The 17,992-nt window shown below is 48.7% G+C and overlaps 1 protein-coding gene across 1 annotated transcript; it reads right to left on the bottom strand.

The window, feature by feature from the left end:
* Positions 1 to 898: 898 nt before the first annotated feature.
* Positions 899 to 11,177, bottom strand: Ldlrad2 (low density lipoprotein receptor class A domain containing 2). The gene is made up of 5 exons (XM_052715474.1): positions 11,099 to 11,177; positions 7,695 to 8,147; positions 3,750 to 3,881; positions 2,573 to 2,713; positions 899 to 1,131 (listed from the first exon to the last, which is right to left on the bottom strand). Exons 1-5 carry the CDS (start codon positions 11,175 to 11,177, stop codon positions 899 to 901), a joined length of 1,038 nt encoding a protein of 345 aa, XP_052571434.1.
* Positions 11,178 to 17,992: the final 6,815 nt, after the last annotated feature.

Here is a 17,992-nt window from a genome sequence, read left to right as displayed (position 1 = left end):
AATATATATATGCATACCCCATGCATGCCTAATACCAATGCCCAAGGATGCCAGAAGAGGGTGTCAGATTCTCTGGGCCTGGGGTTACAAATGGTTGTGAGCCACCAAGTGGGCGACAGGAAAAAAATGCGGATCCTCTGCAGGAGCAACAGGTATTCCTAACCACTGAGCTACCATCTCCCCAATGCCCTCATTTTTTTAACTGTTATTTTCTGTTTATATGGTTTTTGTTGGGGGGGGTTGCTGTTATAAACCAGAATCTCACATAGCCCAAGCTGACTCTGCACTTGTTATGTAACCAAGGATGACCTTGAACACCAATGCTCCTGCCTCTACCTACTGAGTATTGGGATGGTCGGTGCATATGACTGTGCCCAGTTCTATGAGGTGTTGGGTGGGGATGGAACCCAGGGCTCTGTGCATGCTAGGTGAGTACTATACTGTGCTACACCCCCAGACCTGGATAGACCCCCAACCCCCCTGTGTTAGTGTGTTCTGATTTAATCTGACATGGTCATAGGTGGTGATATTTAGTCTGTTATTTACCAGACTGGGCCTCACTGTTCCTGCTACAGCATCTGTTTAGTCAGTCTGCCTCAGTGTCCGCGCTTCAAATGCAGCCAGCTGCTGTTTCCTAAAACGGATTCACTGGGAGCAAGGCCCAGCGTGGATGCTACTGTGCTGGACAATAAGGAATAACTCAGAGCAAAGCAAGTCTGATTATTCTGCTTTCTGCAACCTTTTCCCCCATTTGGGAAACAGGACTTGGCCCATTTCCCAGAGAGGCAAACTGAGGCTCAAAGAACTGAGTGACCTGTTCCAAGTGAGAGCCAGCCAACAGAGCTTAAAGCTCAGGCCTGGCAGACCCCAGAGCCTGCTCATCTGATAACTAAGCGCCCTAAGGCTGGCCTCTCTGGTTCTGGAAAGCTGGCCAGTTCAGCCACAGATCCCCAGGAGCCACCCGGCCAGGACATAGGTGGCAAGTATTGTAGGCTGTGCAGCATCTGAGGCCGAGCCTGTGGGCACCTGGGTGCCAGACCAGCCAACCTGGGCAGCAGCAGTACCACCAGAGGAGGCCAGTGGAGGCCAGTAGCATCGAGGAGGCCAGAGCCACCCACCAGATCGAGGCGCCTGTGAGAAGAATGAGAGTCCAGTCAGCTTCCACCTGGACCTGGTGTCCTGTGGTCACCTAGACAGGGTGTGTGTGTGTGTGTGTGTGTGTGTGTGTGTGTGTGTGTGTGTGTGTGTGTTTGTATGTGTGTCTGTGTGTATGTGTGTTACCACCAGGACGTGTGTGTGTCTGTGTGTGTGTGTGTGTGTGTGTGTTACCACCAGGACATGTGTGTGTGTGTCTGTGTGTGTGTCTGTGTGTCTGTGTGTGTGTGTGTCATGTGTCTGTGTGTTACCACCGGTTTATATTATGGTGGGGTGAGGACATGTGTGTGTGTGTGTGTGTGTGTGTGTGTGTGTGTGTGTGTGTGTCTGTGTCTGTGTCTGTGTGTTACCACCGGTTTATATTATGGTGGGGTGAGGACATGTGTGTGTGTGTGTGTGTGTGTGTGTGTGTGTGTGTGTGTGTCTATGTGTCATGTGTCTGTGTGTTACCACCAGTTTATATTATGGTGGGGTGAGGACATGTGTGCCACAGCCAGTGTGTGGAGGTTGTCAAGGACAACTTGATGGAGTCTGTTCTCTCCTTAACATGCTTTCTAGAGATGGAACTCAGCCCACCAGGCTTACTCAGCAAGCCCCTCTACCGGCCAGGCCTTCTGGTCAGCCCTCCATCTGATTTTTCGCTCTTTTTGCTATCTGGCCTGAGTCTGTGTGGTATGTGCTTACGTGTGCATACATGTTCTCATGTGTTTAGATGTACATGTGTGTTGACTGTGGAGGCTCAAGGCTGACATTAGGAAGCCTCTTTGTTCGTTTGTGCATTTGTTTTTGTTATTGTTTTTTGAGACAGGGTCTCACTATGTAGCTCTGACTGTCCTGGAACTCACTCTATAAACCAGGCTGGCCTCGAACTCACAGAGATCTGCCAGCCTCCGCCTCCTAAATGCTGGGGTTCAAGGTGTGGGCTACTGTGTCCCACACCTTTTTTTTTTTTTTTAAGATTTATTTTTAATTATGTGTATGCATGTGGGCATTTGCATGTGAATGCAGGTGTCCTTGGAAGACAGAGGCTTCAGTTCTTCCTGGAGCTGGAGTTACAGACAGTTGTGAGCTGCCCAACTGTGTGCTGGCAAAAAAAATCATGTTCTCTGCAAAAGTAGTCTGCACTCCTAACCCCTGAGCCATTTCTCCACCCCAGGAGGTCTCCTTGCCTCGCTCTCCTTTGCCACCTAATTTTCTTAGATGAGGCCTCTCCCACTGCACTCAAGTCTTCCCTGTTGGCGTAGACTGGCTTTCCCAGCGCTGGGGTTACAGGTACACCCCCACTGAGCCTGGCTTTTACTCAGGTGCTGGGATGCAAATTCAAGTTCTCATGCTTGTGCAGCAAGCATTTTCCTGACCGAGCCAGGTGGGATTTGGGCAGAAGAACGTAAAAGGCTTGTCACCAAAGGCCATCTACCTTCCGACACCTCCTGCGTGGTGGGTGCCAGGCTTGCTGGAGAGGTCCTCTCTGCTGCAGAGCCGAGAGCCACGAGGAGAGTCCGAGGCTTGGAACTGTCATCTTTCATTCTCAGGGTCTGCTTGGGTACCAGAGAGGGACCTGTGAGCAGTAACAGCTCATTGAGAGCGCCCCTTCGAGGGGTACTGCTGTGTCATTTACTCCTCTTGAGACTTCTTGGCCATCCCCACTGCTGTGGAATAAGCCTTCTGTACACTGTGAAGATGTGTTGCTCTCGTTGTTAATAAAAAGCTGATTGGCCTATAGCTAGGCAGGATTTTTGGGGCAGAGAGAATACTGGGAAGAAGAAAGGGTGGAGCCAGACGTGGAAGAAGCCACATAGTAAGTTCATAGATGAGGTAAATGAGCCTCGGGGCAGCCCATAGATTAATAGATACGGGTTAATTTAAGTTGTAGGAGCTGGCTGGAGTCAAGCCTAAGCTATCAGCTGAGCATTTATGATTAATAATAAGCCATTGAATGGTTATTTGGGAGCACTGCTGAGACGCAAAGAAACTCCACCTACACCCCACTACTAGAATAAGAAAAATAAGGGACAAAGAGTGGATAAAACATCTGGCCAAGGTCACAGAGCTGGAAGTGAGGTCTGGTCTCCTACTCAGCAGGCTTATAAGTGGAACTGCTTCTCAGGACAAGGGACAGACCAGCCTGGGCAAGCAGCTTCTGTGCAGCAAGTGTCACACTCTGTGTGACACACTTAACTGCGGCACACTTGCAGTTGAGGGGTCTGCAGGGTACGTGTGATGACCCCCACCCCCTACCGACGAGAAAACCAAGGTGTCACGAATTTGCTGTTCTAATCAGTTAACTATTGGTTCTCAAGCATCTGCTATAACCCAGGCATCATTGTAATGATTGGCAATAATTAACTGAAATAAATAACTGAGACAGGTCCTCGGGTCCTGTGAAGAACAGCCTCTTCTGAGGTCTCAGGACACAAGGTGGGATTGGACCCTTCCCTGTTGCACTGGCCCTCACACCCTTGGTCTCTGGACTGCCACCGTGGCCACACTCCCACCTCCCCACCCAGGTCCTGCCACCCAGAAGAAGGGTGTTAGGGCCAACCAGCCTCTCCACTCTGTTGTTCAGTGGGGTCCAAGCAACCCTCATCACTGACCTGTGCAGCTGGCTGGGGGTTGAGAGTCCTGGTCACTGCCATCACCACAGTTGTCCATGTCCCAGTCATCACACAGCAGGCTCCGGGGCACACACCTGCTATTCCGACAGCGGAAGTAGGTGCCACAAGACCCTGGGTAGAAAAGGGAAGCTGGAGCCCAGCGGTGGTGGGACACGCGCACGCCTTTTCATGCCAGCACTCGGAGGCAGACGCAGTCGGATCTCAGTGAGTTCGAGGCCAGCCTGGTCTACAGAGTGAGTTCCAGGACAGCCAGGATTGTTTCACAGAGAAACCCTGTCTTGAAAACAAACAAAACAAAACAAAAGCAAAAAGAAAAGAAAAGGGAAGCTGGGAGTAAGGATCCTAGACCAGCTACTACAATAGCGTGGCCCAGAGTGACAGAACTGCTGGGGTGGGGCCGGACAAGGCTGCTGTCAGTACATACATGGAAGGTGCTTCCTGGGGCGATTGCAGTACAATCTTGATGGCAGGAGGAGGTGGTGGTAGTTGTTGGTGATAGTGGTGGTGATGGTAACGCTGGTGGGAGTGATGGTAATTGTGATGGCATGGTGGTGGTGGTGGTGGTGGTGGTGGTGGTGGTGGTGGTGGTGGTGGTGGTGGTGATGGTAGTGGTAGTAGTGATAATGGTGGTGGTATGCTGGCTAACACCTGCGGAATTCATAAAATAGGTCGCCCAGGCTGTTCTTGAACTTGCTATGCAGCTGAGGATGACCTTTAACTCCTATTGCCTCTACCTCCCAACTGCTGGGATTACAGGTGTGCAGCACCATGTATGCACTGGTTTATGAAATGCTGGGAGCCAAACTCGGGGCCTTCTTTGAGCTAGGCAAGCCACACCCCAGCCTCTTTAATATTTTTTAAGCATGTATTTATTTATTTTATGTATATGAATACTCTACAGACTTTATATCAGAAGAGGGCACCAGATCCCACTATAGAAGGTTGTGAGCCAGCATGTGGTTGCTGGGAATTGAACTCAGGACCTCTGGAAGAACAGCCAGTGCTCTTAACCTCTGAGCCATCTCTCCAGCCCCATTATTTAATATATTTAAATCATTTACTTTTAGATCGGTCTCCTAATGTGACCCAGTCTAGACTCAAACACTTTATCCTGCTTCAGCTTCCAAGGGCTGGGATTACAGGTGTGCACCACCATGCCCACTTTAGCTCTGTGGAGCAGTACTAAGACTGAAGCAAGCCAGGCGGTGGTGGTGCACACCTTTAGTCCCAGCACTTGGGAGGCAGAACCAGGCAGAATTCTGTGAGTTCCAGGCCAGCCTGATCTACAGAGTGAGTTCCAGGACAGCCAGGGCTACACAGGGAAACCCTGTCTCGAAAAACAAAACAAGACTGAAGCAAGGGGAATTTGGATCAGCTGACCACCACGGCCACAGGGCTTGTACCTAAGTTGGAGGCAGAATGGATTCGAAGTTCATGTCAGTATCATGCAGAAGTATGTGTAAGGGAAGACGGGACCCTCAGAGTCGGGACAGGACATACCCAGACACCAAATTCTCGCCACAAAGGAGATTTCTCACTCAGGAGGGGGTGGGGGGGGAGAGTGGGAGTGCTGTAAAAGCAGACAGCAAGCAGCAGCAGCAGCAAGTGTTAATATTCTGACGGCTCCTTGGGGTCACCCTGCGTCCTGATGAACAAGCCCGATTTAAGGACAAACCCCTCCTTTCTTCTTTCTCTTCCCCCCCCCTCTCCGTTCCCAGGAGGTGTGCACCCTTGACCCCCCCCTTCTTTCTGTCCGTCCCTCCTTTTTCTATTTTTCTCTTCAACTCATTCCCTCTCGGATGCAGTGCCTGGGTTGTGAATGACATGTCACCAGCTGCCACTACATCTGCCCAGCATGTTTTCCCTCACGCGTTTGATACCCTGGCCAGCCGGGGTCCCACGTGTGCAGTATCACAACAGCAAGCAAGCGTTTGTTGCCAGAGTGGGTTTTTAAGGAGAAAAAGGAGAGTCTGTGTTACTGTTGAAAGGACCAAGCAGACGCTGTAACAGGCTGCTCAGTCTTCTCTCCGAGATCAGGCCTCAATTTCAGTTTCCTGCGACTTGAGCAAGCACTTTCTGGGAGGGCCATGAACAAAAGATATAGTCCTTGCAGTAGCTCCCTTTCTGCATGTACTCTGACTGCTCAAGGTTCAGCCAGTTGTTTACTGTCTGGGACCCCTCACCAACTTAGAGCTACGTGCATGGGTCAATGTGAAAGCCTGGTCCACTGAGCCAGGCCCCACAGGGCCTTCTCTTCTACTTGCTGCAGTATCCTTAGTGCCTATGGTAGCACCTGGCATACAGCAGGTGCTCAATTCGTGTTTATGAATGACCACCCCTGGGGGAAAGAATGAAAGCAGTATATATACAGAGTCTGGCAGACAGCTTGGCTAATCCAGTATCCCATGCTTTAGAGCCTGGTATGACAGCTCACCTGTACTCCCCACATTTAGGGGGCAGAGGCCAGAGGACGAGAAATTCAAGGTCATTCCACATTGTAAGTTCAAGGCTTGCCTGAGCTACATGAGACCCTGTCTCAGAAGATCAAGGGGAAACGGTTCAATGGGTAAAGAGCTTCCTAAGTTTGGAAGCTCCCATGTAAAACCTGGGCACAGTGGTGTGCTCCTGTCACGCTGGGGGTGGCATGTGAGACTAGCCGATACTGGAGGCTTGCTGGCCAGCTACTTTAGCTGAAACAGGGGTCTCTAGGTGACAGACTGTCTCAAAAAATAAGCTAGAGTCCAGTAAGATGGTTCAGCAGGCAAAGGCAATTGCCACCAAGCATGACGATGGCCAGAGTTCAATTCCTGAGACCCTTATGGTAGAGGAGGAAAGGACCTCTGATCTCTATACACACACCATTTAGGGCACACATTTCATATAGAACCAGAGACTCAAAAGGAATGGGACAACACCTCCCATCCTTCAAGACACACACACACACACACACACACAAACACACGATTCGAGGGCAGACAAAAGATGAGTGGTAGCTGAGCAGGCACATGAACCTGCCTAAGGGTAGGACCACGTAGCTCATAGCCAAGAGCAGTCCCGCCATCTTATCCTCCAGGACCTATGGCTGTCCCAAAGGCCTCCACGTCCTGGCCTTGGCATGCTCACATGCCCCATGCTTAACACTCTAGTCTGGAGATGTAGCCAGAAATGACTGGAAAGCTCCAGGTGAGTCTGGGCTCTTCTGGGCTTTGGGGAACCAGCCTGCTCTACATCACAGAAGTGAAATCAGCAGGTGAGTCTAGACACAGGACAGCCTGCAGGGCTACAGCCTTGAAATACAGGACAGCTTCCAGCATTAAACACCTTGGCTTGAGCCAGACATAATGTTGAAGGCCTATGATCCCAGACCTCAGGAGCAGAGGCAGAAAGATCTCTAGGTCAAAGCCAAGTTGGGCTACAGAGTGAGACCCTGTCTCAAAAAACAAACAAGCTGGGTGGTGGTGGCACATGCCTTTAGTCCCAGCACTCAAGAGGCAGGTAGATCTCTGTGAGTTTGAGGCCAGCCTGGTCTGCAGAACAGTTCCAGGACAGCCAAAGCTACACAGAGAAACACTGTCTTGAAAGGAAAAAAAAAAAAGATGAGTGTGTGAGGGGTGTGTGTGTGTGTGTGTGTGTGTGTGTGTGTGTGTGTGTGTTCAATTGTAAGTGCGATATGGGTATGGTTTGGGTGTCAATTGGTGTCCTGTGTGAATGTGCTCTGAAGTGTGCCTAGAGAGTGAGTGTCAAGGCTAGAAGGAGGATGGACTTGTAGATCTCTCGTTGGTTCATCCCTCACTGGTTCCCCAAGCCCTTCCATGTCACCCAATCTTTCCCAGCTGGGACCCCATTCCTCCCTTCCTGTCATCTGAGCATCTCCTCTACTGCTCTGTTCTCCTCGCCTTACCCTGGCCATCAGCCCCAACCCACCCAAGCGGAAAGAGGTCACCTCGCCCAAGAAGTCCACACGGGGCTGGCGGCCCCTGGTGACCAAGCGCAGGCCAAGCCAGGGTCCCGAGGACGTGAGAGGGGCAGGGATGGTCAGGCCGCAGGTCGGGGGTCCCAGAGCCCGGGGCGCCCCCTGCGGGCCGTCGTAGAACTGCAGGTAGGAGCCGGGTGCGCACGGGTCGGGCGAGGACGCATTGGGGGCCAGGGTGGCCGCGGTGGCCAGGGTGGTTGCTGTGGTCCGGGTGGCCGAGGATAGGCTGTAGACCAGGAAGAAGCGGAACTGGAAGCGCATCCTATCTTCAGGGGCCGCGGCACGCAGCCACAGCACGCAATCCGTGTCCGGAGTCACGAAGTAGAACTTTCGCGAAGCCGAGTGAGAGCGCAGCTGCAGCGCGTCCCCTTGCCACGTCTGTCCGCACAGGTCCGTCAGGTCCCCTGAGGGGAGAGCACAGGGATCATGCGGGGTCACCCGGCCGGTCCGGGACACGCTCGCTGCTTGATCCCAGCAAGTCGCACATCGTCTATGAGCCTCATCGGCAAAACAGAGATGAATTTTGCTGAGCACTTTATGACTTAATTCAAAGTCACAACTCCTTATTCGAGAGCTCTGGACTTCAGCCCCTAGGGTGGTGGCATCTGCCCGTAAAACCAATATTCTGGAGGACAGGAAGGGGCATGGTGGGCTAAGGCTAGCCTGTGTTACAAATTCAGACCCTGTCTCATAAAAGAAAACTGTGATAGCCAGGCTTCACCATGCATGCCTTAGTACCCAGGAGGCAGAGGCAGGTGGATCAAGGTCAGCCTTCATCTACGTAGTGAGTTCCAGGACAGCCAGGGCTATGTAGTGAGACTGTCTCAAAACAAAAACTAAAACAAAAATGAGAGAAGGGGGGAAGAGAGAGGGAGAGATGGGGACAGAGACAGAGAGACAAAGAGAGACACAGAGACAGAGACGGGGAGAGAAAATGTAAATAAGGTTTTTGGGTGCTGCACACCTCTGATCCCAACATTTAGGAAATGGAGGCAGGAGGACTAGGAGTTTAAGGCCACCCTTAACTACACAGAAAGTTCAAGGCCAGCTGAGATACAGGAGACCTGCCTTAAAAAAAGGGGAGAAATGTATATACAACGTATTTCCATGGCTGCTGGGGCGCCTGCAGACCTCTCTACAGTCAGATGCTATCCCAAGAACTACCGTGTGAACTGCGGGGAGAATGGACAGAAACGGTCGACAGCCAGATGTAGCCAGGGGAAGAACAAAAGACTTCGGTCAGATTAGGGCTTGTGGTCAAGATAAAAAAAACAAATGTCGGCAGGAGGGACCCTAGGATGACTGTGCCTTAGAATAAGTTTTGGTTTTACTCAAAAAATAAATAAATAAACAACAAACAAACAAACAAAAAGAAGAAAAATAATAAATAAATAAGTAAAAAACAAATGTTACTTTTCCAAGTATTTTGTAGGCTGGGATGGCAACAACAAAATAAAAATAAAAATAAAAAATAAAACAAAAAGCTGGGCATCTAGGAATAAGGTTTTCCCACACTGCTCAGAATTCATTGCCTTACTAAAGTGTCAGCAACCTCAGTTATCTTTTGTGAGGATGAGGTGGGTACATTTGGACATTTGAGTGCCTGCCCACCCACCTCCCGTTCTTTGTTTCTCCTTGCTAAAAAGGAAGTCCTAATTCTATCCCTTTGGGGATTGTTCTGACCTATGAGATTTAAGGTGAGATCTGGTGGGAGTTTCTGGGGAATAGTTTTCCTCCCTGATTAAAAAAAACAGGCATAGTGGTAGAGGCAGGAGGATCGCTGAAAGTTTGAGACCATCTAGACTGCATATCAAGCAAGACCTTACTCAATATATAAACAACAGCGAATAGTAACAAGGACAGAATAAAAAAAAGAAAGCAAAGGACCTTACTGCTCCTAGGTATAGCGTAGGAGAAGGTTTATTGTAGAAACATGGGAGAGCATAGCCAGAGGCAGGGACCTCTGGGAGAGTCCAGAGTGGACACGCCCAGACTGATCTGGGCCATGGGAGGACAGGGGGAGGGAAAAAGGGAGGGGAGAGAGGGAGGCCAGGTGTAGCAGCCAGGAGGCCCAAAATACAAAGAGTGGGTAACCAAAATATAATCCAAAATGATTGGATTATATAGGGAAGAGGAGTCCAGCCCCCTGAGCTGGAGAGTTCAGAGTAGGGGGTGGGGTATGTCAGCCAGGAGGGCACTATAACAGGGCTGAGGTCCGCTTTGATTTGTTACATAGGCACCCCAGCCATTTGTCCCTGGTGGTGATGAGAACCAAGCAGGAGTAGCTGGGTGCTGCAGTCGTGCAATCCCAGCTAGGAGGATTAATTTAAACACAAGGCCTGCCTGGGCTATAGAGTGTGTTCAGGGGCAGCCTGGATAATTTAGTGAAAAGTCTGCCTTAAAGACTGAAAACCGCAGGCTGGGGAGGTAGCCCAAAAGCAGAGTATGTACCTAACCCCTGTGAGGCTCCAGGTTCAACACCTAGTATTGTAAAAGTAAAAGATGAGCCAGGTGGCGGTGGTGGCGCATGCCTTTAATCCCAGCACTCGGGAGGCAGAGGCAGGCGGATCTTTGTGAGTTCGAGGACAGCCTGGTCTACAGAGTGAGTTCCAGGAAAGGTGCCAAAGCTACACAGAGAAACCCTGTCTTGAAAAACTAATAATAATAATAATAATAATAATAATAATAGACACGGTGAAATGAGATGAGAAGCTCTTTTTCCTTCCGGGTGACTGGGAAAGTAGTGCCAGGGGTCACAGCAACCCTCAGCAAAGATGAGGTTCTGACATGAGTTAGCTGCGGAAGGAGCCATCTCTGGATCACTCATGGCTATTCTTTTTATTTATTTAGGTTTTTCGAGACAGGGTTCCTCTGTGTAACCACCCTGGCTGTCCTGGAACCCACTTTGTAGACCAGGCTGGCCTCCAACTCAGAGATCCACCTGCCTCCTGAGTGTTGGGATTAAAGGTGTGCATCACCACTGCCCAGCTCTAATTTTTTTTATGTGGTTTGGGAATGGAACCCAGGGCCTTATACATCTTTAGCGCATGCTCTATTACTGAGCTGCACCCCTGGCCCCTTGACCACAGGAGACAGAGAAGAAAGGAAGCAGTGATATCAGGGGTAGGATGCAGGAGTGCCCAATGCAAACGGTCTCATCCACAGCCCCAGACCCAAGGGCTACCCCGCCCATCTACAGATCCCTGCCTCTGGGTCCTTCTAGAAGGGGTTGGAATAGACATTAGGATACTAAGCAAGGCCCAGTCTCCCTTATCAAGAGACACCCACCAGAGTTAGTGATGACTGGAGAAAGCCTGGGAATAAGGTGTGCCCCTTCCAGGCCCTTCCTACTCACCTGTCCCCAGGGCAGACACAGTCAAAGCAGCTGTCCCCAGCAAGAGCAGCCTCTGGGGCAGCTGCCAAAGAAAAGCCATCCTTAGTCTGTGCCCAGCAGGGGGCAGACCTTGGAATCCCCTTGGAGGTCTTTGGGGAGACTGGGGTGCAGGGCCTGGCTGCTCCTGTAAGTGCATAGGGCACAAGGAGCAGGGAGACCAGCTCCTCGGATCTCCTCACTGCCTTGTGGGCTCCCACTCCCAGATCTTCCTCCTTTGGATTAGAACTGTGTCTGAGTGTTGTCATGGAGATTTGGGGCCCCAAGCTGGAGAAGACAAGGCAGACAGGAACCAGGAGTCTCAGATCCGGCTTAGCTGCAGGTATTCTAGAAGGGGGGGCCTCGGGCCTCCATGAACAGCTGCCTTCCTGGATAGGTGGGAGACTGAGCTTGAGAAAATCCCAGGACACCAAAGGAACCTCTCTGAGGTTCCATAAAGGAGAAGCCATAAAGGATGGCACATGGAGTTGCTTCAATTCCCAGCCTAGGGTTCCTGCCCCAGCACCTTTGCGCTCCTGTCCACAGTGTTCCTCCCCCATAGCTGTCTGTCCATGACTGACTTTGTTAGGGCATTAGGTCATGGCTCACATTTTGCCTCCTCAGACTGCCCTTCCTTAACCACCCCTGAAACCTGAATGAGCCCCCCATCTATCGCTCAGTCACATCTCTCTGAATTTACCTTCTCAGCACTCTCTAGAAATATTGATTTTCACTTTCCTTTTTTTATGTGTGGTGTTTTTTGACAGAGTCTGATGTAATCCACACTGGCCTCAAACTTGATATAATATAGCCAAGAATGACCTTGAATTCCTGATCCTTACACCTCTACCTCCCAAGCGCAAGGATTACAACTGTATGTGAGGTCAGTCACTCACCTGGGAACAGGTGGGTGTTGCTGAAAGGTGCTGACGGATAACTAAAGGGGAGTGACAGCAGTATTAGCAATCATCGCAAACGTCCTTCCCTTGCTAGTGTTGGGGACCCACAAGCTAAGCATCTGCTATACTCCCAGCCATACCCCAGCCCTCCTGAGTGATGATAGTAGGCCAGGTATTGGTGATGAGCTTGTTACCCGCTCTGTCATATACACTTATCACCATGAGCCCACCATGAGCAGGTGCTCATACGTGCCTAATTTAAAGGATGAGAACTCTGACACTGGAAAACTGGCTCAGTGGTGAGTAGTGCTTAGTGCTCTTGCAGAGGACTCTGAATTCACATCCCAGTACTCACTTAGGGTGGCTTACAACAGTTGGAAATTCTGGCTCCAGGAGATCTGATGCCCTCTTCTGGCCTTGGAGGATACTCACACTCATGTGCACATACCCATGCACACATATAATTAAAAATAAAATAAATCTAAATAAATAAATGGTGAGAAATTTTAGTACAGATAATGATAAGTAAGATCAGTAAATTGTTGGGTGGAATATTACTTGGGCCAAATTTCCTAACTACAAGACCCTTGCACAATGGTCTTAACCTTTCTGTCACTCATTTATCTCATGTACAAAATTAGAACAGCACTAAATTATCTTATTAGGCTATTGGGAAATTTGATGTTAAATTAACAATGTAAATTAAGTTTTCAAGGCTCATAAACCTCCCTCTTAGGCATTAGAGAAAATTCAAGGAATTAATAGCTAATTTACTAGCTATTTAATAAGTAGTGCTAAGTAGTAAGGTAAAAAACACTATGCAATGATGTCAACAGACATGACTGTGGGAGGTGGGGCGGCAAAACAGCTTGACTACACAGCTGCCATGACAGGCTTAGAGGCCCAGACACAGCGTCTGGAAGGCAACACCTGGACCCAGGAAAAGTCATAAGCTGACCCCACCCAGTAGGGCCTCCATCTAAGAGGAAATACCTGACATTCCAAACATCCCCTATACCCCTAGACAAATATCAGCCAATCAGGGTCCTGAACTCTGGAAATCCCCTCACCCCCCCCCTGCCTGGGCTCGGGGCTCTCTGCTCTCACTGCTGTATCAGACAGAGAGTCCAAGCTCTGAGCTTGAAAATAAAGGCTCTTTGCTTTTACATATGAAATTTGGTCTCCATGGTGGTCTTTTGGGGTCCCTGCAATCTGGGAATAACAGTGACATTTCAGAAAGGCACAGACATTTTGTCAGAACAGCCAGGGAAGCCCTCCCTAAGAGGTGCTTTTGAGAAAAGACCTGAAAAGAATGTGAGGGGCCTTTGCAGTAAGGTGGCTTGATGGGTACAGACAGGTACATGCAAAGCAAGCCTGTTGACCTGGTTTGAGGCCCAGTATCCCAGTAAGAAAGTGGGGTGTGGTGTCACTCATGTGGAATTCCAGCATTCCTATGGTGAGATGAGAGATGGAGACAGAAGACTCACTCAGAAGTTTATGGACTAGTAATTTAAGTCTATTGTTAATGGCCTGATGGGCAAAGGGAGAGGTCATGAATGTCCCTGTAAGAGGCATTCACTCCAGCCAGCTGTATCCTAGCACCGGGTAGACAGAAATGGGCAGATCTCTGTTAGGTTTGAGGACTACAAGCCAGTACTAAGCCAGTCAGACAGAGATACTTTGGTGGCTTGAAAGAAAGTGGCCCCCAAAGGGAGTGGCACTCTTAGGAGGTGTGGTCTCGTTGGAGGAAATGTGTCACTGTGGGGGTGGACTTGGAGGTCTCTTTTGCTCAAGCTTCCCTCAGTGTGATAGCCAGTCCACTTCCTGTTGCCTGCAAGATGTAGCACTCTCAGCTCCAGCACCACATCTGCCTGCATGCTGCCATGCTCCTAACCTCTGAAGCTGTAAGGGAGCCACTCCAATGAAATGTTTTCTTTATAAGAGTTGCCATGGTCATGGTGTCTCTTCACAACAACAGAAAACCCTAAGACGGCTACACAGTGAGAAACGTATCCTCCATATATACATATCTGTATATGTACACATGGAGCACCCGCGCTACCACCGTTCACCATGTCCGAGCGAGGGGCCGAGGATTAAAAACAGAGACAAGACAGCGGGTCATTCGTCTCAGTAGAATGCGGTTTATTGAAGGAGGGAAGAGACCTTAAATACAGGCTTACAGCACAATGGGAGAACCCCGGAGGGCAGAAGTTCACTACCGATGTTTTGTTTTGTTTTCTTTTTTTTTTTTTTAATAAGGTATCTCTTTGAGATACTGACTTTAAACATATTTATTTTTATTTATAGACATGTGTCTGTTAGTGTATGTCACTTGTGTGCGGGTATCCAGAGGCCAAAAAAGGGCAATGGATCCCCTGGAGCTACAGGCAATTAATAGTCTTCCAAACTTGAGTCCTCTGAAGAGCAGCAAGTGCTCTTAACTGTGGAGCCACATCCCCAGCCCCTGTTTTTTTTATGTTCCTCTTCTCCTTCTTCTTCTTCCTCCTCTTCTTCTTCCTCCTCCTCCTCCTCCTCCTCCTCCTCCTCCTCCTCCTCCTCCTCCTCTTTTAGTGGTTTTGTTTTTGTTTTTTTAAAGACAGGGTTTCTCTGTGTAACAGTCCTGGCTGTCCTGGCATCCTCATTGTTGCTACAGATGTTTTACAGTCTTGCGTCCTAGCTGTTTACACCAAATGCAGGATACACAAACAAGGAACCTCCAGTAGGCTGTTCAGGAGGAAGGAACCCGGCAGGGAATCAGCATAGGGAGGACATCTGAATCAAGGTCAGCAAGCAAGGCAACAGCTACTCAAGGAACGGGGATCAGGGCCCAACATACACATAGGCATAATATACATATATACATTATATGCATGTGTATGTATATGTATACGTATATTCCTCTCAGTCAGGCTGGTTATAATCTCAGCACTCAGGATAGGCAGGAGGGTTGGCTTGAGTCTGCAGCAAGCCTGGACTACATACTATGTACCAGGACAGCCAGCTAAAGCAAGAGACCTACATTTATTTATTTATTTATTTGGTTTTTTGAGACAGGGTTTCTCTGTGTAGTTCTGGCTGTTTTGGAACTTGCTTTGTAAACTAGGCTGGCTTCGAACTCACAGAGATCCATCTGCCTCTGCCTTCCAAGTCCTGGGATTAAAGGTATGCACCATTACCATCAGGTAAGACCTATCTTTAAAAGAAAAAAAAAGAAGAAATAAGGAAAAGAAAAAAAAAATGTCCTGCTATGTGTGTCTCTGTCCCTGACTCTTAAATTCCTAACTCTGATGTGTAAACCTAATTAATCTTATCAATAAAAATCAGGAGTCAGATATCAAGGTAAAAACCTGAAAGATCAGAGAAGTGGGGGAGAAACCACAGTCACTTCCTACCTCTCTGCTTCCTCTGACCAAAAGAGCCCTTAACCTGTTTCTGCCCCGCCTTATCATTTCCTATTTCCTCTCTGTACAGACCTCCTGACCTCTATGGTTAACTAGTGGCTAGCTTTGCCCTCTGACTCCTAGCAAGCTTTATTTGTCAAAACACAACAAAATATCACACAACATAACTTCAGTCTGACTTTCCTCTTAAAATGCAAGTCTTGTGTATCCTGTATCTAGAAATGGATCTGGTCTAGGGTCTCAGGAAAATAACCACAATCCAAATCTCTTCAGCAAAGCAAAGTTTTAATTTTACAGAAGGTTGTAGGGCTGCAGGTCAAGCAGAAAGCACCACTAGAGGGAGCTACTCCGGGTTTTCCATCCTGCTACAAAGAGGTCCTTTACCTTGCTCTATGTGGGCAGAGCTCCCTCACTTCATTACATATCTAGTGACTTAAAAGTACAATATGAGCCGGGCGGTGGTGGCGCACGCCTTTAATCCCAGCACTCGGGAGGCAGAGCCAGGCGGATCTCTGTGAGTTCGAGGCCAGCCTGGGCTACCAAGTGAGTTCCAGGACAGGCGCAAAGCTACACAGAGAAACCCTGTCTCGAAAAACCAAAAAAAAAAAAAAAAAAAAAAGTACAATATGAGCCGGGCAGTGGTGGCGCACTCCTTTAATCCCAGCATTCAGGAGGCAGAGGCAGGCGGGTCTCTCTGAGTTCAAGGCCAGACTGGTCTACAGAGCTAGATCCAGGACAGGCACCAAAACTACACAGAAAAACCCTGTCTCTTAAGCCGGGCGGTGGTGGTGCACGCCTTTAATCCCAGCACTCGGGAGGCAGAGCCAGGCGGATCTCTGTGAGTTCGAGGCCAGCCTGGGCTACCAAGTGAGTCCCAGGAAAGGCGCAAAGCTACACAGAGAAACCCTGTCTCGAAAAACCAAAAAAAAAAAAAAAAAAGAAAAACCCTGTCTCGAAAAACAAAACAAAACAAACAACAAAAAAGTACAGTGTGGTTGCTAAGCAAGGTGTGCTTAATGTTCGTAGAACAAGGTTCGATCTTGAACACATGCTTTGATCTTCTACAAATGTTAATTGGGAGAGGGATTTTTTTTTTCCCCAGATGGCATCTTTACCAGTTTTTAAAACTTACTGCATTTAATTATGTGTATGGGTATAAAGCAATAAATCCACAGTAGTCTGCTTAAGGAGTGCTAGGGAAATTTTTTTCCTTCTACCTCATTTTAACTCTTTATTCTTTCCCTTACAGCTTATATACGTCAGCAAAAATCTTTCAGGCAATATAATAATTACATGTGGCTACATTCTGTTTTTCAAGTGAATGATTACAATGAATACAAGTAAAAAACAGCATGTTTTCCATATCCCTTACATGATTAAACATTTTATGTATTACAGGTGAAAAACAAATTATCCCCAAGAACAACATTCATTCATACCTAAGTAACTTGTTACAGATTAACAGAGTGTAAGTAGCTGGGCAGTGGTGGTGCATGCCTTTAAAGGGGGAAAAATGTTAGTAAAACTTTGTGTGTAGCTGGGCACACTCCTTTAGTCCCAGCCCTGGAGGGAGAGACAGAGGCAGGTGGATCTGTGAGTCTGAGGACAGCCTGGTCTACAGAGTTCCAGGGCAGCCAGAGCAGTTACACAGAGAAACCCAGTCTCAAAAACCAAAAACCAAACAAACAAAAAAACCCTTCCTGTGTAAAGGAAATTCCCCACCCTAAAATGGGCTCAAGGCGTAAAGAAACCTGCCACCCAAGGAATTCCAGAAGACAGTCAAACCCATCGCACACCCTGGAGCCTGGCGGTCAGAAAACGGCGCTGCAGTCTAGAGGTGACAGGGCTTCTCTGTGTAGCTTTGAAGCCTGTCCTGGATCTCGCTCTGTAGCCCAGGCTGGCCTCGAACTCACAGAGATCCACCTGGCTCTGCAACCCGAGTGCTGGGATCAGAGGCATGCACCACCACCACCCAGCAGTAACCTACTTTGTTTGTTTGTTTGTTTTTATATATGCACTGGTGTTTTTCCCGGCATATCTGTTTGTATGAAGGTGTCAGATCTTGGAGTTACAGTCAGTTGTGAGCTGCCGTGTGAACAAGGGTTTTGTTTTTTTTTTTTTTTTTTTTTTTTTTGGTTTTTCGAGACAGGGTTTCTCTGTGTAGCTTTGCGCCTGTCCTGGAACTCACTTGGTAGCCCAGGCTGGCCTCGAACTCACAGAGATCCGCCTGGCTCTGCCTCCCGAGTGCTGGAATTAAAGGCATGCGCCACCACTGCCCGGCTTGTTTTTTTCTTAAGATTTGTTGCCAGGTGGTAGTGGCGCACGCCTTTAATCCCAGCACTCGGGAGGCAGAGGCAGGCGGATCTCTGTGAGTTCGAGGCCAGCCTGGGCTACCAAGTGAGTTCCAGGAAAGGCGCAAAGCTACACAGAGAAACCCTGTCTCGAAAAAACAAAAAACAAAACAAAAAAAAAAAGGACAAATACTATAGTATTACATGAAATATATAGAATGTACAGATTCACAGAGACAGAAAGATTAGACGTTATCTCAAGATGGAGAAGAAAGGAATATAGAG

The sequence above is a fragment of the Peromyscus californicus genome, unplaced genomic scaffold, assembly GCF_007827085.1.
Source record: "Peromyscus californicus insignis strain IS unplaced genomic scaffold, ASM782708v3 Scaffold_5__1_contigs__length_169319896, whole genome shotgun sequence".
Classification (NCBI taxonomy): Eukaryota; Metazoa; Chordata; class Mammalia; order Rodentia; family Cricetidae; genus Peromyscus; species Peromyscus californicus.
The sequence above is the reverse complement of the archived record's forward strand: the minus strand, read 5'-3'. Positions and strand labels throughout refer to the sequence as shown.

Bases quoted from the DNA above. Each gene is read 5' to 3' on its own strand.
- Ldlrad2 (XM_052715474.1), bottom strand. From the start codon at position 11,177: ATGGCTTTTCTTTGGCAGCTGCCCCAGAGGCTGCTCTTGCTGGGGACA. The intron at 2,714-3,749 runs GTCAGTGATGAG...TACTGCTCACAG, and splicing joins ACCCCCAGCCAGCTGCACAG to GTCCCTCTCTGGTACCCAAG. The intron at 1,132-2,572 runs GTAGATGGCCTT...TTCTTCTCACAG, and splicing joins CACGCAGGAGGTGTCGGAAG to GCGCCTCGATCTGGTGGGTG.